Source organism: Rhinolophus sinicus, chromosome 4 (assembly GCF_057876585.1).
Source record: "Rhinolophus sinicus isolate RSI-liver-muscle chromosome 4, RSI-T2T, whole genome shotgun sequence".
In the NCBI taxonomy this organism is placed as follows: Eukaryota; Metazoa; Chordata; class Mammalia; order Chiroptera; family Rhinolophidae; genus Rhinolophus; species Rhinolophus sinicus.
In genome coordinates this window covers 59,896,850-59,915,134 of record NC_142504.1, presented here as the reverse complement: position 1 = coordinate 59,915,134, position 18,285 = coordinate 59,896,850, and the positions used below count along the sequence as shown (strand labels likewise).

At 42.8% G+C, this 18,285-nt stretch overlaps 1 protein-coding gene across 2 annotated transcripts in view; it reads right to left on the bottom strand.

Annotated features, from left to right (window-relative positions):
- Positions 1–15,547, bottom strand: part of RUVBL1 (RuvB like AAA ATPase 1) — a 46,611-nt gene extending 31,064 nt beyond the window's left edge. The window contains exons 1-2 of one of the 2 annotated variants that reach the window (XM_019718680.3): positions 15,413–15,547; positions 11,469–11,555 (exon numbers count right to left, since the gene is read on the bottom strand). In XM_019718680.3, the coding sequence (XP_019574239.1) occupies positions 11,469–11,555; positions 15,413–15,427 (102 nt within the window). In that variant the 5' untranslated portion in view covers positions 15,428–15,547. Of the gene's footprint in view, positions 1–11,468; positions 11,556–15,286 lie in introns of both variants that reach the window. The other variant, XM_019718679.3, reaches the window with a different exon arrangement.
- Positions 15,548–18,285: the final 2,738 nt, after the last annotated feature.

Below are 18,285 nucleotides of genomic sequence, written 5' to 3'. Positions count from 1 at the left end.
ACTCTGCACCCAACCCCATTCCCATCTGTCACCCTGATAGATCTAGTACCTATCTGGCACCATACCTAGTTATTACAATATTATTGACTATATTCCTTATGCTATAACCTACATCTCCATGACTACTGTGTAGCAACCAATTTGTATTTCTTAATTCTTTCCCCTTTCACCCATCCTTAATCCCCCTCCCATCTTCAAGAAGTCCCTCTAAGAATCCTTGTAATACTGGTTTGGTGGTGATGAACTCCTTCAGCTTTTTCTTGTCTGGGAAGCTCTCTATCTGTCCTTCATTCTAAATGATAGCTTTGCTGGAGTAATCTTGGTTGTAGGTCCTTGCTTTTCACCACTTGGAATATTTCCTGCCTCTCCCTTTTTGCCTGCAAAGTTTCTGTTGAGAAATCAGCTGACAGTCTTATGGGGGCTCCCTTGTAAGTAACTAACTGATTTTCTCCTGCTGCTTTTAAGGTTCTCTCTTTGTCACTAACCTCTGGTGTTTTAATTATGATGTGTCTTGGTGTTGGCCTCTTTGGGTTTATCTCGTTTGGGAGTCTCTGGCTTGTATGTCTATTTCCTTCACCAGGTTAGAGAAGTTTTCTGTCATTATTTCTTCAAATAGGTTTTCAATTCCTTGCTCTCTCTCTTCTCCTTCTGGTACCCCTACAATGCGAATGTTGGTAAGTTTGATATTGTCCCAGAGACCCCTTAAACTCTTCTCAATTTTTTGGATTTTTTTCTTTTTTCTGTTCTGTTCTGGTTGGGTGTTTTCTGCTACCTTACCTTTTACATCACTGGTTGGATCCTCTGCTTCATGTAATCTACTGTTGATTCCCTGTAACATATTCTTCGTTTCCGTTATTGTGTCCTTTATTTCTGACTGGTTCTTTTTCATGGTTTCCATCTCCATTTTTATGCTTCCTATCTCTCTGTTGCACTTTTCCCTGAGATCACTGAGCATTCTTACAACCAGTGTTTGAAACTCTGCGTGTAATAGATTGTTTATCTCCATTTTACTTAGTTCTTTTTCTGGAGCTTTGTTCTGTTCTTTTGTTTGGGACACGTTTCTTTGTCTCCCCATTTTGAATGCCTCCCTGTGTTTGTTTCTGTGTATTAGGTAGGGCTTCTATGTCTTCCAGTGTTAGTAGAATGGCCTTATGTAGTAGGTGTGCTGTGGGGTTCAGTGGTGCAGTCTTTCTGGTCACCTGAGTCATGCACTCCAGGTGAGTCCTTTGTGTGGGTTGTATGTGCCCTTCTCTTGTAATTGAGCCTTGGTTGATAATTGCACATCAGTAGGAAGGGCTGACCCTTGGGCTCACTGGTTGTGAGGACTGGCCTTAACTACAGTGGAAGGGTTGTTATGCAGGGAGTGATTCTACAGAGCAGGATCTGCCTCATCAGGACTCTGGTGGCTGCCCAATCCACCCCGTGGGTGTGTCATACTTGGGAGGCAACTGGGTGATGCTCCAGCTTGTTTTGAAGCTGGCCACTGGGTGCACCAGCCCTAGGACCACCTTGGAGGGGATCTACTGCAAGTCAAGTTCAGCCACAGCCTGTGCCCCACCCAGGGCCACCCAGCAGGAGCCACAAAGAAATCCGCAGATGGCCTGTGCTGTGCTTGGAAGTGCCTTAAGAGGCCAAGCTGTAAACCAAGGCCGGCTGCCGCTAGTGCTGTACTTAGGGCTGCTCAGCCAAACATACAAGACATGCTCAAGCCAGATGCTGCTTGTCTGGGTTCCCCAAACCTTTGAGCGACCCTAGGAAGGTCTGTACCTTGAGCCAAGACAGGCGGTCTGCACGAAAAAGCCACTGGAAGCAGCCTGGGTGTGCCCAAAAGCTGGGCGGGGCCGGGTCTCAAACTGCCAGGGTGTGGCGAACAAATGTCAGAGACTCAGGTATGGCAGCCGCCTGCATCCCCAAGCGGGAAGTGGGAAGCCTCAGCAAAGAAACAATGTACTCCAGCAGCTCCTCCAACCAGGAGAAAGCCACCTCTCCAGCCCGTCCCAAGCCGGACAACTCAGTTCTACACCCCCCACCCCCCACCCCGGCCATCATATGTCCCTGCCACCTTTCCAGCTGCTGCACCAGCACTGGGCCTCAAATCAAGGGGCTCCGTTGGTGGGTAAGTCTGTGCACAGTCCTTTTAATAGGAGTGCCTGGGAGTGCAATTGTACTCAGTCTCACTCAGTCACAATCTCCACTGGTTTTCACAACCAGAAATTATGGGGACTTCTCTTCCCGGCACTGGAACCCTGGGCTGGGACCTCTCGCTCCTCTGGGGGGTGGAGGGGAATCTCCACAGCCGAAATATTCCTCCTGATCTTTAATGGTCACACGCAGATGTGGGGCCAGCCCGTTCCACGTCTCTGCCCTTCCTACCAGTCTGGAGGTGGCTTCTTCTGCACGTCCTTAGTTGAAAGGCTTTAGTTCAGCTTGATTTTAGGCGATTCTCAATAATGGTTGTTTTGTAGATTAGTTGTAATTTTGATAAGGTTGTAAGAGAAGGTAAGCACAGCGTTTACATACTGAGCCATCTGGGTTGTCCTCTGTTGCTCACTTTTGAATATTGGCAACCTTCACATAAAAATCAAGCTATTTACAGGCATATCTCAGAGATATTGTGGGTTCTGCTCTAGACTGCCTCCAGCTGCACTGCTCCCTGGAGCTTGCACCCAGGCGTTTCACTCATCCCCACTGCCTGTCTGAGTAGGCATCTGAGATTGTGATCTCGAGAATGATACCTCTAAAACTGTTACTTTCTAGTATTCTAAGAGCGAAGGGAAAAAATCTCTGGAGCATGATGGGGCACAGTGAGAGGAGTAGTACTCTAACACCAGGCCTCCCAATGGAAGCCACAGGCTAGCTATGTCTGCCTTCTATCTAAACCCTGCAACCTTAAGTCTCTCCTCTTTCTCATCCAGGTATCTTTACAGGCCGAACTCCCTACCCTCAGTTGCAAACTTCAAAGACAGTGACTGCATCTGATTTTATGGCATCCCTCCATCTCTACTTAATAAAAAGAGATGATCAATATACTCCCATTAAAATATGATAAATACTTACTTCAGAAATGTTTCAAGTGTCTAGTTTCCTGCACTTAAAGGCTCCCCGAAGACAGGTATACAATATGGCAGGTATACTATATCTCAAGTAAGTGACCAAGCACCTACTACCGTGTTTCCCCAAAAATAAGACCTAGCAGAACCATCAGCTCTAATGCATCTTTTGGAGCAAAAATTAATATACGACCCGGTATTATATTATACTATATTATATTATACCTGATCTTGTGTTATTTAAGACCAGGTCCTATATTATATTACAATAAGACCGGGTCTTATGTTATATTACAATAAGACCGGGTCTTATATTAATTTTTGCTCCAAAAATGATCATGCATTAGAGCTGATACTCTGGCGAGGTCTTATTTTTGGGGAAATACAGTATATATATACTGCTAGATCACCTACATGAGAGATCTCATTGAATCCTCCCAATTAGCCTATGAACTTGACAGTCTAGTTGGCATTTTAGAGATTTAGAAACTGAAATGCAGAGGTTACCAACTCACACAAGGTCAAACAGTTATCAAGCAGCAGAGGTAAGAAGCAAACCTCAATCTCCATATTATTTCTTTGTGCCCAGCCCACCCCTATGCAGGTGGCACACAAAAAAGAGGTGGTTGCCAAAAGAAGGTTGAAGAAATCTACTTTATTTTCACTCTTATCTGAAAATCTCCTTTTACTGAAACCCAACACATAGGCCTGTAATTAATGGTGTGAGATCCTTAAGAATGGAACGTCCATATGAACTATGTATTTGCACCTCTAAATAAGCACCATATTCCTGACTGTCATTAGTTAAGTTGCTTAAACTCTGGGGCCCCATCAGCATACTATAAAGCAGGAGAATTACCACATGCCTTCATACACATCAAAAGGGATTGGACAAACCTGTAAATGCTGAGAATTTCTCCTATTTCCTGGAGGAAAATGGTACAATACTACAAAAGGAATGAAGGACTTATGCTTCCAGTATGGCACACTAGAGCCACTAAAAATCCTTCCTGTTACAAAACACCTAAAAACAAACAAATAAATAAATGCATACATACGTACATAAATATATAAACAAACAAACAAAAATAAACCCAGAGTAATTTGGGTTTCAAGTCCATTGCCTTGAAAGTTCAGTGGGTGTTGGACAGATACCAGAAACCCAGCAAGGTATAGCATTAAGGCAGAAACCCCTGAATAAAAATGACTCTTGAAGTGTCCCACATTAGTAGAAAAGGTGGGCCATAAAAAATCTCCTTGAGGTACAAAGTATAAACTTGTCAGTCTTGCATTGGCTCTGGGTGAGGAAAACAAGTGTCCCTATCATGCTCTCAAACAGATTTAGGATTGGTCTTTACTAGGGTTTCCAGGCGGGAGTTCCCGCCCATTCTCAGGAATTTTTTTCGCTTTCCCATTCCCAAATCCCGAGATATAAACTGTTTTCTGTTCTCCACGATGAATCGTTTCCACAAAGTGATGGCCGATACTCCCAATCACCTGGGTTCAATTTTCCCAATTTCCTGACCAACTTTTCTTGGGATTCGGGAACGGAAAAGTGAGAAAAATTCCTGAGAACGGGCAGGAATTCTCGCCCAGAAACCCTAGTCTTTACACTACCTGATGGCCAGAAGATCCAACCCACAAAATTCACATCAAGTGCCCTGGGTTGGTAGCAAAGCAGGGCCCCTCACAAGTCCTCTTAGGAAGTACTCAGTCCTAACTTTAGAGAAGCCTCACAGATTTGATGAAACATGATTTCACAGGGCGGACGGGTGGCTCAGTTGATTAGAGCGCGAGCTCTGGGCAACGGGGCTGCCGGTTCGATTCCCACATGGGCCAGCGAACTGCGTCCTCCACACCTAGAATGAAGTCAATGAGCTGCCACTCAGCTCCCAGGTGGCCAGATGGCTCAGTTGGTTGGAGCGCAGGCTCTCAACCACAAGGTTGCCGGTTCGACAACTCAACTCCAGCAAGGGATAGTGGGCTGCGCCCCTGCAACTAAGATTGAACACGGCACCTTGAGCTGAGCTGCCGCTGAGCTCCCGGATGGCTCAGTTGGTTGGAGTGCATCCTCTCAACCACAAAGTTGCCAGTTCAACTCCCACAAGGGATGGTGGGCTGTGCCTCCTGCAACTAACAACGGCAACTGGACCTGGAGCTGAGCTGTGCCCTCCACAACTAAGATTGAAAGGACAACAACTTGACTTGGAAAAAGTCCTGGAAGTACACACTGTTCCCCAATAAAGTCCTGTTCCCCTTCCCCAATTTAAAAAAAAAAAAAAAAAAACCCACGATTTCACAAGCAGATACAGCATACAAAAAAAAAAGAAGAAATTCCTTCATGAACAAGGAACAAGAGGTTATCAAAAATAGCCAGATTTTAAAGAAAAGAAAAACAACAGAACTTTGGGGGGGTTGCTCCATCTTTACAAAAGAAACAAACAAAAAGAGCAAGCTATAATATATGTAGAATAAATGACATTTAGAAAAATCACCATTTTCTAGTATCACTAAGACAAGAAATGACAAGTGTTGAAAGGATGTGGAGAAAAGGGAACCCTCATACATTGCTGGTGGGAATGTAAACTGGTGCAGCCAATATGGAAAACAGTATGGAGGTTCCTCAAAAAATTAAGACTAGAACTACCGTATGACCCAGCAATCCCTCTTCTAGGTAACTACCCAAAAAATTTGAAAACACTTATTCATAAAGATATATGTATCCCTATGTTCACTGCACCATTATTTACAATAGCCAAGACATGGAAACAACCTAAGTGTCCTTCAACGGATGATTGGATAAAGAAGATGTGGTACATATATACAATGGAATACTACTTGACCAACATAAAGATGAAATATTGCTATTTGCGACAACATGGATGGATCTTAAAAGTACTATGCTTAAGTGAAATAAGTTAGAAGCAAAACGCTAAGAAGTGTATGATTTTACTCAGATGTGAGATATAAAACAACAAATGAACAAACAATACAAACAAATAAAAAAACATAGAAAGAGACAACAGAATGATGGCTACCAGAGGGGAAGAGAGGTGGGAGAGGACAAAGAGGGTAAAAGGGGACAAATATACGGTGATGGAAGACTAGACTTTGGGTGATGGCCACACAATAGAATATACAGAAGTGAATTACAAAGCTGTATACCTGAAACTTATATAAATATTATTATTACCCAATGTCATCCAATAAATTTAATGATAAAAAAAATGACCAACCACTTTGGTTCAGGTCAAGATAGCAGAGTAGGTAAAAGCTGTGCTTACATCCTCTCACGACCACATCAAAATCACAAGTAAATTACAGAATAACCATCATTGAGAGCCACTGAAACCTAGCTGAACCGAAGCCCTGCAACTAAGGACATACAGAAGAAGCCACGCCGAGACTGGTAGGAGGGTCAGAGATCCAGAACGGGCTGGTCCCACACCTGCAGATGGCCATTAAAATCAAGAGGGATAACTCGGCTTCAGATGAATCCCCAAGAGGGAGAGGTCCCAGCCTCCCCAGCCCAGGGTTTCAGTGCCAGGGAGAGAAGTCCCCATAACTTCTGGCTGTGAAAACCAGTGGAGCTTGTGGCTGAGTGAGATGAGAGCAGGTGCAGTCCCAGGCACTCCTCTTAAAGGACTCACTCGCTGATAGACTCACTCGCTCTGAGCACCAGCACTGAGTCTGCAGCTCAAAAGGCACCAGGGACATATGTGGGGAAAACCTGGGGCCGGCCCAGTGGCTCAGGTGGTTGGAGCGCTGTGCTCCTAACGCCGAGGTTGCCAGTTCAATTCCCACATGGGCCAAGAAGCTGTGCCCTCTACAGCTAAGATTGTGAACAACAGCTCTCCCTGGAGCTGGGCTGCTGTGAGCAGCCGGAGGTTGGCATGAGCTGCTATATGCTGCCACGGGCTGCTGTGCTTCCATGGGCTACCGTGTGCTGCCAGGACTGGCCGATGGCCAGTGTGAGCTGCCGTGAGTTGCTGTAAGCGGCCAACCGACGACTGGCGACCAACTGCCTCAGCCGGGGGGGGAGCACAAGGCTCATAATACCAGCATGGGCCAGGGAGCTGTGTCCTACACAACTCGACTGAGAAACAATGGCTTGAACCGGAGTGGGGGTAGGGGGAGGCAGAAGAAGAGGGGGTGGAAACTGAATTGTCTAGCTTCAGGGAAAGAGCTTCCCATACTAGAAAAAGCTAAAGGAGTTCATCACCACCAAACCAGAATTACAAGGAATCTTAGAGGGACATTTTTAATACAAAAAAAAAATATATATATACACACACACACACATACACACATATATATATATACACATATATATATCAATAGTAAAATGGCAATAACTACATATCAACAATTACTTTCAATGTAAATGATATAAACGCTCCAGTCAAAAGGTAGGGTGGCTGAATGGATAAGAAAACAAGACCCTTACATATGCTGCCTACCAGAGACTCACTTCAGATCGAAAGACACCACAGACTGAACGTAAAGGAATAGGAAAAAGACATTTCATGAAAATGGAAACAAACAAACAACAAAGCTAGAGTAGCAATACTAATACCAGGCAAAATAGACTTTAAAGCAAAGTCTGCAACAAGAGACAAAGAAGGACCGAGTATTCCCACTTCAGTTACTCATCTGAAGAAACCCAAATACTACTTCAAGGGGATGTGTGTATCCATATGTTCATTGCAGCATTGTTTACAATGGCCAAGACGTGGAGGCAGCCTGGGTATCCACTGATAGATGAATAAAGAAGAGGTGATACGTATATACAATGGAATATAGCTCGGCCATGGAAGGGAATGGGTTCTTGCCATGTGCAGCAGCATGGATGGACCTGGAGGGTACTGTGCTGAGTGGAGTGTCAGACAGAGAAAGACAGACGCAAGGTGATTTTGCTTTTATGTGGAATCTAAAGAACAAAATAAATAAATAAATGAAACAGAAACAAACTCATAAATACAGAGAACATTTTGATGGTTGTCAAATGGAAGGGGGGTTGGAGGGTGGGTGAGAAAGGGCAAGGGATTAAGGAGTGCAAATTGGTTGTTACAGTAGTCATGGAGATATAGGGTATAGCATAAGGAATACAGTCAATAATATTGTAATAACTATGTATGGTGTCAGATGGGTACTAGATGTATTGGGGTGATAGATGGGACGGGTTGGGAGTCAGGGTGAAAAGGGAAGGAATTAAGAAGTACAAATTGGTAGTTACAAAATAGTCATAGGGATGTAAAGCATAGGAAATATAGTCAATAACATGGTAATAATTACATATAGTGCCAGGCGGGTACTAGACTAGTCAGGGGGATCACTTCTTAAATTATATAAATATCTAATCACTATGCTGTAAACCTGAAATTAATATAAAATAATACTGAATGTCAACTGTAATTGAAAAACTAAAAAGGGGCGGGGAAAGGTGAAGGGGAATAAGAGGTTCAAATTTCCAGGTATAAAACAAGTAAGTCATGGGGATGTAATGTACAGCACAGGGAATATAGTCAATAATATAGTGATAGCATAGTACAGTGTCAGATGGTTGCTGGACTTACCACGGTGATCACATCTTTAGCTACATAAATGTTGAATAATTATAGCATATACCTAAAACTAATATAATATTGTATGTTAGCTATATTTTAATTTTTTTTTTTTTTAAATCACCATTTTGCAACCACCAATGTGATAATTGATAAGCAGTGACTGTCAATGAATGTTAAACCCACAGGGAAAAAGGATATTTGCAACATCTCAATATGTCACTTCACAGATTACTTATTGATTACAAAGAGAACCAGTAACTTCACAGCAGAACCTGGCATCAACCTCCTGTTATGAAACGATGGAAGGATACAACAACATCTATGCAGTGTAGTGCCAAAGTATTTAACATTTCATACAAAAACAGTTAGGCAATCACTGTAGAACAGTTGTAGGTCATTGTACAAAAAAACTGTCCTGGACTCTTCAAAAGTATCAATGCCATAAAGGAAAACAAAACAAAAAAATGGTGGAGAGGGTAACTGTTCTAGATAAAAAGAGACTAAAGAGACATAACAATGGATTCAATATGTAATCCTTAATTACATTCTGAATTTAAAAGTACAAAAAAATGAAACAGCCAAAAACTAGAACAGCTTGGAGAAACTTTAATATAAATTAGACATCTGCTAATACTATTAGCAATTTTAACTCTCTTGGGTGTGATGATAATATCCTGGTAATGTGGGAAAATGTCCTCGCACTTACTTTCACATGGTTCAGAAATAAAATCTTAGAAAAGCAAATGTCACAAAATATTTACAATTAGTCATCTATGTGTAGGGTATAGAGAGGGTCATCATATTATTCTTTCAACTCTTTTGTAGATTTCAAAGTTTTCAAAATGAAAAGAAAAAAGTTCAATGGATTGGATTAAGCAGTCACTTACTTAGTCACAGCTTACAAGACAATGAGACTGGAACAGAGGTCTAAAGAAATCACCCAGAATGCAGCAAAGTGAAAAAGATGGAAAATATGAAAAAAAAAGGTGAAAGACAAAATGAGAAGTTCTAGCCCAGGGTGTCCCAATGTTGGCACTATTGACATTTTGAACTGGATAATTCCCTGTAGAGACTACCCTGGGCACACTGTAGGATGTTTAGCAGCACCTGTGGCCTCCACTCATGAGATTCCTTGAAGCATTCCCTGCCCAACCAAGTTGTGATAACCAAAAATGTCTCTAGACATTGCCAAATGTCCCTTGGGGAAGCAAAATTAACACAGGTTGAGAACCTTTGCAGACAAACTTAACATCTAACTGAATTTCCAGAAGGAGAGAATATAGGGAAAGGCAATATCTAAAAAAATAAAGGCCAATAACTTCCCAGAACTCATTAGAGACATAATATTCAGATTCAGAAAACACAATTAACATCAAGCTGGATAAATAAAAATAAATTCACTCTTTGACATACCATAGTGAAAAACCAAAACCAAAAACATCTCCAAAACATCCAGCAGAAAAACCAAAATCCTCAAAATTAGACTTCTAAGAAGCAAAACTAGAAGCCAACATCATTGAGAGAAATAATAGTACTAAGAGAAAATAAGCTGTTAACTGAACTATCTTTCAAAACAAGGACAACATAATAATTACAAACCTGACTTTGACATCAACAAACCTCTCGAAGGAACTTCTCAATGACGTACTTTCGGAAGAAGAAAAATGGAGGGTAAGTCAGGGTCTGAGATGTAAGAAGGAATAGTAACGCAAATAAATGGTAAATACATTGGACAAGCTAATGTTTCCTGCAGAGGTAATGATAGCTCACCTTTATATGGTATGTTTGAGTTAAAAAAAACTTAAGAAACATAGCACTTCTTCTGTTTTAAGACACCAGTATAAGATACACCATCAATTCAATTTATGATTTCAAATGATAATTAAAAGTATTATCTTACAACTGATCAGTTTAATAACATCCTGAAATAGTCAGGGCATATGCTACTACTTCAGAAAGGCTAAGAGACCTGCCTTGGGTCTCACGGCAAGTCCGCACCAGAGATGGAATTTAAAGCTTATTTCTTTACAAACAGAATCTTAAGCTCCTACTCTCCTGTACCAAGTGGCCCTTTTAAAGAACAAGCAAGGGCTCAGACTGGGGACTTTGGAGCATTTCAAGTATCTAGGCAGTCATGGGTCCCAACAGAAGCCTTACTGCCTTCTTTACCTGGAAGGCCCTTTTCTTTCCTGCAAAGCTAAATCCTCTCCCCACTTTGCAGGGCAACTGTCAAGACTCAACCAACCCTTCCAGCTTTACTAGCCCTCAGTGCTGCCTCCTGCTCTACTCCAAGCTGCATTTAAGATCAGTCAATATCTCGCAGCTTAGTGTTCAACTGAAGCATTTTGTGCTGTCATGGTTTCTTCTCTGTGCCCTGTAAGCCCCTTGAAGATAAAAATCATGTCCCTAATTCCTTTCTTCTTTCTTTTTCTCCTCATCTCTCACACAGCCATAATAGTGCGGGTAAAGTTAACATTCAGAAAAATGCTTGCTGTTTTTATACCCCTCGAGTAAGATGTCACTCTGAAGATTTTATGAAGCCCTAAGCCAACAGAAATGTATTTCCAAAGCAAAAGAGACTTAAAAGAGATACAGGACAAATTCTAAAGACAATGAGACCCCTCTGAGGACTTCATTCTCTGTTCTCTGGAGGTCAGCCAGCATAATCTGAATTTTAGAAGCATGGATTTTAGAGACTCAATTGTATTATTAAACATTAGTTTTAAAAACATACATATAACCAATTTAGCTAAACAAAGACTAGTTAAGCCACAAATTCTATTTGGCTTAGACATTCAACATTAAGATCATTCTCCTGAGCAGATTAAAAGAAATGAGAGAAAATGAGTACCTTGCCAGTTCCAGGAGGTCCTGCCAACAAGACAGCTCTTCCAGCCATTTTCTTGCTTTTGATTAATTCTACTATCACTCCGCATGCCTAGACACCACAGAGGAAATAACAAATCAGTATTAAAATGTTTCACAGGGGGAAAAAGTCCAGTCTCTGATCCAAACAATTCACATACTCATTCAACCAACACTGAGTGCCAATACACTGCTGGAGGCAGTGGAGGGTAAAATAGAAAAGACTTGTGCTCATGGAACTCCTGTTCCAGTGGAGAAGAAAGACAATCACAAAGACATTGTACAAGATCTATCATGAAGAAAAAAGGATAATGACAGAGGAAGCGGCTGGGGCAGAAGTTACACTAGAGTGATCTGGGAAGACCTCTCTGATGACGTTATATTTGATACGAAGTCTGATCACAAAATACGGTGAATGTTTAAATAAAAAATAAATTATTACAGTAAAAGACACATTGCCATTAATCCCCCTCAGAATACTCCCCTTCGCATTGAACACACTTATCCCATCATTCTTGCCACTTTCTGAAGCAGTTCTGGAAGTCCCCTTTCACTAGTATCTTTGGTTGCACAGTCATGGCTGCCTCAATGTCCTAAATTGATTCAAAATGTTTACCTTTCATGGTCATTTTGACTTCGGGGAAGAGCCCGAAGTCACACGGTGCCAGATCCGGTGAGTAAGGTGGATGAGGACACACCATAATGTTTTTGACAGAAGTTGCTGTAACAGAAGTGATGTGTGACACGGAGCATTGTCATGATGCAGGGTGAAGTAAAGATACTCACAAAAGAGAACTTCCAGAACAGCTTCAAAAAGTGGCAAGAATGATGCGATAAGTGTTCGAAGCGAGGGGGAATATTTTGAGGGGGATTAATGGCAATGTCTTTTACTGTAATAATTTTCTTTTTTAATTTAAACATTCATTGTATTTTCTGATCACACCTCACATGTGAAGCTCTGGGCAGGGCAGACATCAGTGTTGCACTCAAAGGAAATAGTAAATTCAAAATATAGTAATGAGCTTGGTATGTCCGAGGGACAGAAAGGCTACAATGACCAAAGTATAACAAACAAGAATGGGAAAGTGAGGTTAAAGAGGCAAGCAGGGGCCAGAACTCAGAACAGAATTTTATAGAGTCCACAGTAATATTTGGATTTTATTCTACATGTAATGGGAAGCCACTGAAAAGGTCTTAGGCTATGTATCATGTTATGATGATTTGTTTTTAAAAGATCTTGATGGCTGCTGTGTGGAGGAACAGACAGTAGGAGTACGAATGAGAGTAGTGACTTTTAGCCTGGGGACCAGAGATAGTCCCCAGGAGCCCACACACTTCCTGAAATTGGAAATGAAATTGGAAATAAGTGTGCATATTATGTTCATATGTACATTTTTCCAGGGAGAAGATTCACAGCTTTCATCAGATTTCCAAATTAACCTATTAAGGGCTAAGAATCAATGACATATACTACTAGTTTGCCACCAGTTAACCATCCCAAGATGCTACAAAATAAATGCTGTATATGAGGTTAAACCTGTGGCACCTTAAGATTCACTGAATGCCTTCCGAATCCTCAAGATCAAATTCCTTGCCTTAGGGGAGGCCACAGCTCTTCTCTCTGGGTAGTGACAACACTACCCTATTAACAGAGTCTTGGGAATCTGTCTTATCTCCTCTACCACTATTCCCCATGGGCTGTGGAGAAGTACCTTGATCCCACACTTATGACAGCCCCTCAGAAACTGTGGGTTCAAGGAATGCGTGTAGTAGATGTGCTATATTCCATTTCTGGCTCAGCTGGAAAAGCACAGTGCCCTTAAAAGAGCCTAGAAACTATTCTTCAGATGCTGCATTTCTAAAAAGATAACAGAGCCACTATGGTTTTTTTCCATAGAACCTGTCATATCATAATCCTCAGCATTGAAAGTCTTTGGGAAATTCAAGAGACAGAAGAGACTTTCCAAACCTTGGATATGTACTCTTATTCACACACTAGGACCTCTTTCATTTAACCTTCGTCAGTTTAGCTCCAACTTCTCTCTAGTGAGGTAGGTATGTTCAGTGAGTACTAAAATTTAAAAAGTGGAAGGGCCTTTAAAAGATCACCTAGTCAAACTCTCTCCTTTTTCGGATGAGGATATCAAACACCAACAAGACTGCTGATGTGACCAGAGTCATACAAGGACCTGGTAGCTGAAGTGGAATGCCTATTAATTCAATAAATAAATACCGAGCCCCTATAAAGAGTCAAGTTCTGGGTATTTAATAATACTAATAATATATTTATGCTCAGGAAGCTCATAGTTGTACAGAGGCATACAGCATCAGTTAAGAACATGGATTCTGGACTTGGGTTTAAATCATGGCTCTACCACTACCAGCGGAGTGACCTTGGACCTACCTACTTAACATCTGTGAACTACAATTTCCTTATCTGAAATGGTTCATGATAGTGGCATAAATGCTAAAGGGTTTAAGGGTAAAATGTACTATAGTCTGCAACTCATTTTGAAATGCAAAAGTGGATTGGTGGATGGATAAATGAATATATATATATATATATGATAAAGCAACAGAGTAAAATGTTAACTGTAGAATTTAGGCACACAGGTATTCAATATACAAGTCTTACAACTTTGTGTGTGTGTCTTAAAGTCAGGGAGAAACAATTATTAGGGTGGTGAAAACAAGACAATGGAGTTAAAGCTGCTTAGTACAGCACTTGGCCCATAGAAAGCACTCAACCAATGTTAGCTATTTGCAGTAACAGGTCCTCAGTAAGCAGAAGCTACATAAAGAGAAATTTGAAAGCCAGCTTGACCATACCAATATTTCCTTTTTGGAAAGATGATGCTCAAAATGGAAACCTTTGGTCCTCTGCATTAGTACAATTAGGGTAGGAGGAAACGGTCTTAATTAAGGGTTCTGTAGCTGCTAAATGGCGAGGCCAAGAGGCATGGATCTGAGAGCACATCAAGCTGAGAGGAGAGCACTAATTTGGGACCAGAAATACACGTGGGTACAAATCCTACCGTTACCATTACTAAACTGAGTGGCAAGTGTATAGGTGAAGTGACCTCTCCCATCCTCAATTTTTTATTCTGGAAAAAAGAAAAGCTTGAATAGTTTTGTGATTATAATGTAATACTTTTGGACTTAGCATAATTGCCACTTAATAAAAGTAGATTGAATTGGAATGAGCAATAGGATGCTGAGCATGAGTGAAGCAGGCTGCTCTTCTCTGTAACTCCCACTTCCCTCCTTCAGGTCCCAGGCCCTGGGAATCAAAGTGAGCTTTTTCAGGCTGATCACTCCCCTACTTTAAAACCCCCATAGCCTCCCACTGCGTTCACAAAACTTCAAATTCCTTCCCACGGTCAGCAAAGCCCCGCAGGAAGTGATCTCCAGTAAAATATAATAATTACTGGTTTAAACGTTTGTCGTCTCTCACCACACTAAAATGTAAGCTCCATGAGAGCAGGAACCTTATCTATCTTGTTCCCCGCTGGATCCCAGCGTCGCGAACAGAGCATGGCACGGAGTGGGGGACTCACTCAAGACTTGCCAAAGATGAAGCAAGCAGTCAACCGCCCCCGTGGGGTCGTCACCCGCTATCCTGGAACGGCTCCACTCCCAGTCCATGAGGCGCCCCCCTCGCCGCCCCCCATAGCCAATTTTCACTGCTCTGAAAATACTTCAGCGGTACACCCTAGCGCACACCCAGGTCTGAGCCCCCACGTCAGCGGCCCCTCGCGGCAGCGGCGTGCTCAACGCCCCAATCCCCTGGCCCGCCCGCCACACCTCTCGCGCGTTCTCCTGGCCCACGAGCCCCGATGCCGCTTGCTTGGCCAGGCCGCTCTCGTCCAGCCCCAGCCCCTTCACGTGGCTGTGGGAGGCGATGCGCTGCGTCTTAGTGGTGCTCTTCACCTCCTCAATCTTCATCCTGCAGACGTCCGGAATCAAGACCTGAGTGGAACACCAGGAGATAGTTGCCCAAACCCGGCGCCCGGGTTACCATGCGGCAGTTACAAGAACGGTTTGTCAGGGCCCGCCTTGGTCGGCGATCCATTGGCGGAGGCGGAAACGCCTCTGCTCTCCATTGGCTCATGACTGCGCCCATCGCGGCGGCCATGGGGGCTCGCCCCACCCACTTCCGGCAGTGTTGCTGGATTAGAATCCCCCGCAGCCCAGGCTTCCTGCTCTGGCCCGGGGGCGGTAACACAGAGAGGATAGGCTCGAAGTTTCATCTGGCGCTGGGACTCTGCACTAAGGTGTGAGTCTTAACCGTGCCATCCTGTGCATTTCGCATTGGACCGTCATAGCCTTCAGAGAAGCTCAAGTTCTTACCTCCGTTTTAGAGATGGTGAAACAGGTTTAGAGCGTAAGCTTTGACTTTTGCTTACTAAATTTTCAGGCTGCCACGCCTTTGCGTCTCCCGGGGAAGGCCCACCTCAGCCAACTACTCCCACCCATGTGCTGCTGGGTATCCTTCATGGAACTGGCCTCTGCTTCTCCTGGCTTCCACACTCTCTCTTTATTTAAATTAAGTTGGCTGCAAATAACATTGTATGTTTCCAAAACTCTACGACCCAGTAAGGTAGTGTAATTCCTAATGCAGATAAAGACAGGCTAAAACAGGCCCAATAACCTGCCCAAGAACGCACAGCAAGTAATTAACAGAATTGGAACTCCAGCTGAGGATTTAAGGCTTCACAGCCTGTATAATCTTCATCTCATCCCACAACTTCAGATGAGACCATCAGCCAGCAAATATATCCTGTCAGGTTCCATAATGATGTTAACACTCCCTGTACCATAGTGTACTCTCCCATCCATCCATTCATTCAGCAAATATTTGTTAGCACCTGCTTTGAGCCAGACACTACAATGTACTAGGATTACAGAGATAAAATACAAAATCTCCAGCCTTGATGAGCTTAGTCCTTAGTTAGGAAATTTGCAACATTAGATGTGCAGGAACAGGTACACCCCACCTGGTGTGCAAGCCCAGAGCAAGGCCACCTAGAACAGCCTGGAATGCCAGGGAAGGTGTTATGAGGTGATAATGCCTGGGCCAAATCCTGATGAATGGTTAAGTCTTCTTCAGAAGCAGATGGCATGTCACCATTTTACAAATGAGTAAACTGAGGTCCAGAGAAAGGGAAAGACTTGCCCAGAACATAGGACAGCTTATATTAGGGTTGAGACAGACCTGAGGTCAAATTCAGCTGCAGTAGTTCCTGACTCACATCTCCTTGTACTTCTCCATTATAACTTTTGAATCTGGGTTTCTAATTACTTTGCAGGAGTATTAGGTCAATGTTTGTCTCTCCCTCTAAACTACAAGCATTATGAGAGTGTAGACCACATTTGTGTTGTTCATCATTTTAACCCCAGTGCCTGGTACACAGCCTGGCTCACAAGTAAGCCTTCTTATGAATTCAAATAAGATTCTAGACTCCCCACATACACACCTGAAGTCATGCAGTTTGCTGCATGTATTTTACACACTGGGTTTTATGGGACTTGGTAATGGTTTCTATCAGTAAATGGAACATTTTGGCATTTTCAGAGCCCAAAAGAGCAGAAGCAAGGCCTTTGAAAGCTGAGGTTGTTACTGATGACCTATGATTCATCAACCCTAGGGATATCACCTCTAGGACACCCAGAAGGTTGCTTAGCATCTCATTGATTTATTCCTGGTTATGACCCTTGGTTAAGAGCAATTCCTTTCACACTGTGAAAGGGGAAGACTTTCTCCCAAGTAGTAGTCAAAACGAGGTACTGTATGGAACTAACTACTTTGTGTATTGTCCAGTTAGGAGAGAAGACCATTTTTACATTTATTATTTGGCGCAGAGTAAAGGGAAAGATTTCCTACCAGCCAAATATGGGGGTAGGAGATAAGGACTTTGGAGCTTAGAGGAATTCCTAGGAGCACTTGGTCCAGTGGTTTTCAAACCACATTCCCTGGAGTTGTGGTATTCTTTCATGGCCAGTATAAGTGGGGAAGGGGAAGTCTGATAGTGCAGGATACCTGTTCCGTGCCCCTACGTCCCCTTCCATCAGAGCTGTTCCATTTTTTCTTTTTTTTTTCTTTTTTTACTGCTAATGAATAGTTCAAAAATCACTGATCTGGCTTAGCCTTCTCATTTTACAGGTTAGGCAACAGAGGCCCTCAAAGGGGATGGAAATTGTCCAACTTCACAAATGGAGCAATTGTCTGACAGTCCCTGACCCCAGATCTGGTGTGCAAAGAAGCTAGACCTGGTTGCAGAGCCAGACAGTTCCTTTCAGTTTGACGGAAGTCTATGTAGTGGGCCAGTGTCTGAGATACACAAGATGAATGAAGGGCAGTTGAAGCCCATAGTAGTAGACATGGGTTATTTTACCTACCTAGAATCCATTCAAATTCTTCTGGCTATGATCACTCTAATTTTCTTTAGAAAACCATCCTTCCCCCACTTTGAGTCCAAATCCTTTGGATGGGTTGCCCCTAACACCCAGCATTGTTTTAGGGATGGACACAGAACTCTGGCCTATCAAAGTATCTCATCTGCCTGGACACGGAGATTGGTTTGGGAGTGTGAGTGAACAGTCCAATGACAGTCCTGGCACTTTTACTGGAAACATCAGGAAAGCAAACTTGGGTCATAGATTTCCAGGTCATCTTTGCCACTTCACGGGAAAACCGCCTGAGAATGAAGCCAACACATAGGGAAGGAAAGCTGACAGAGATTCCTGATGAAATCCTTTACATTCCCAGATCCAGGCTTGCCCTTCTTACAATATTACATGGC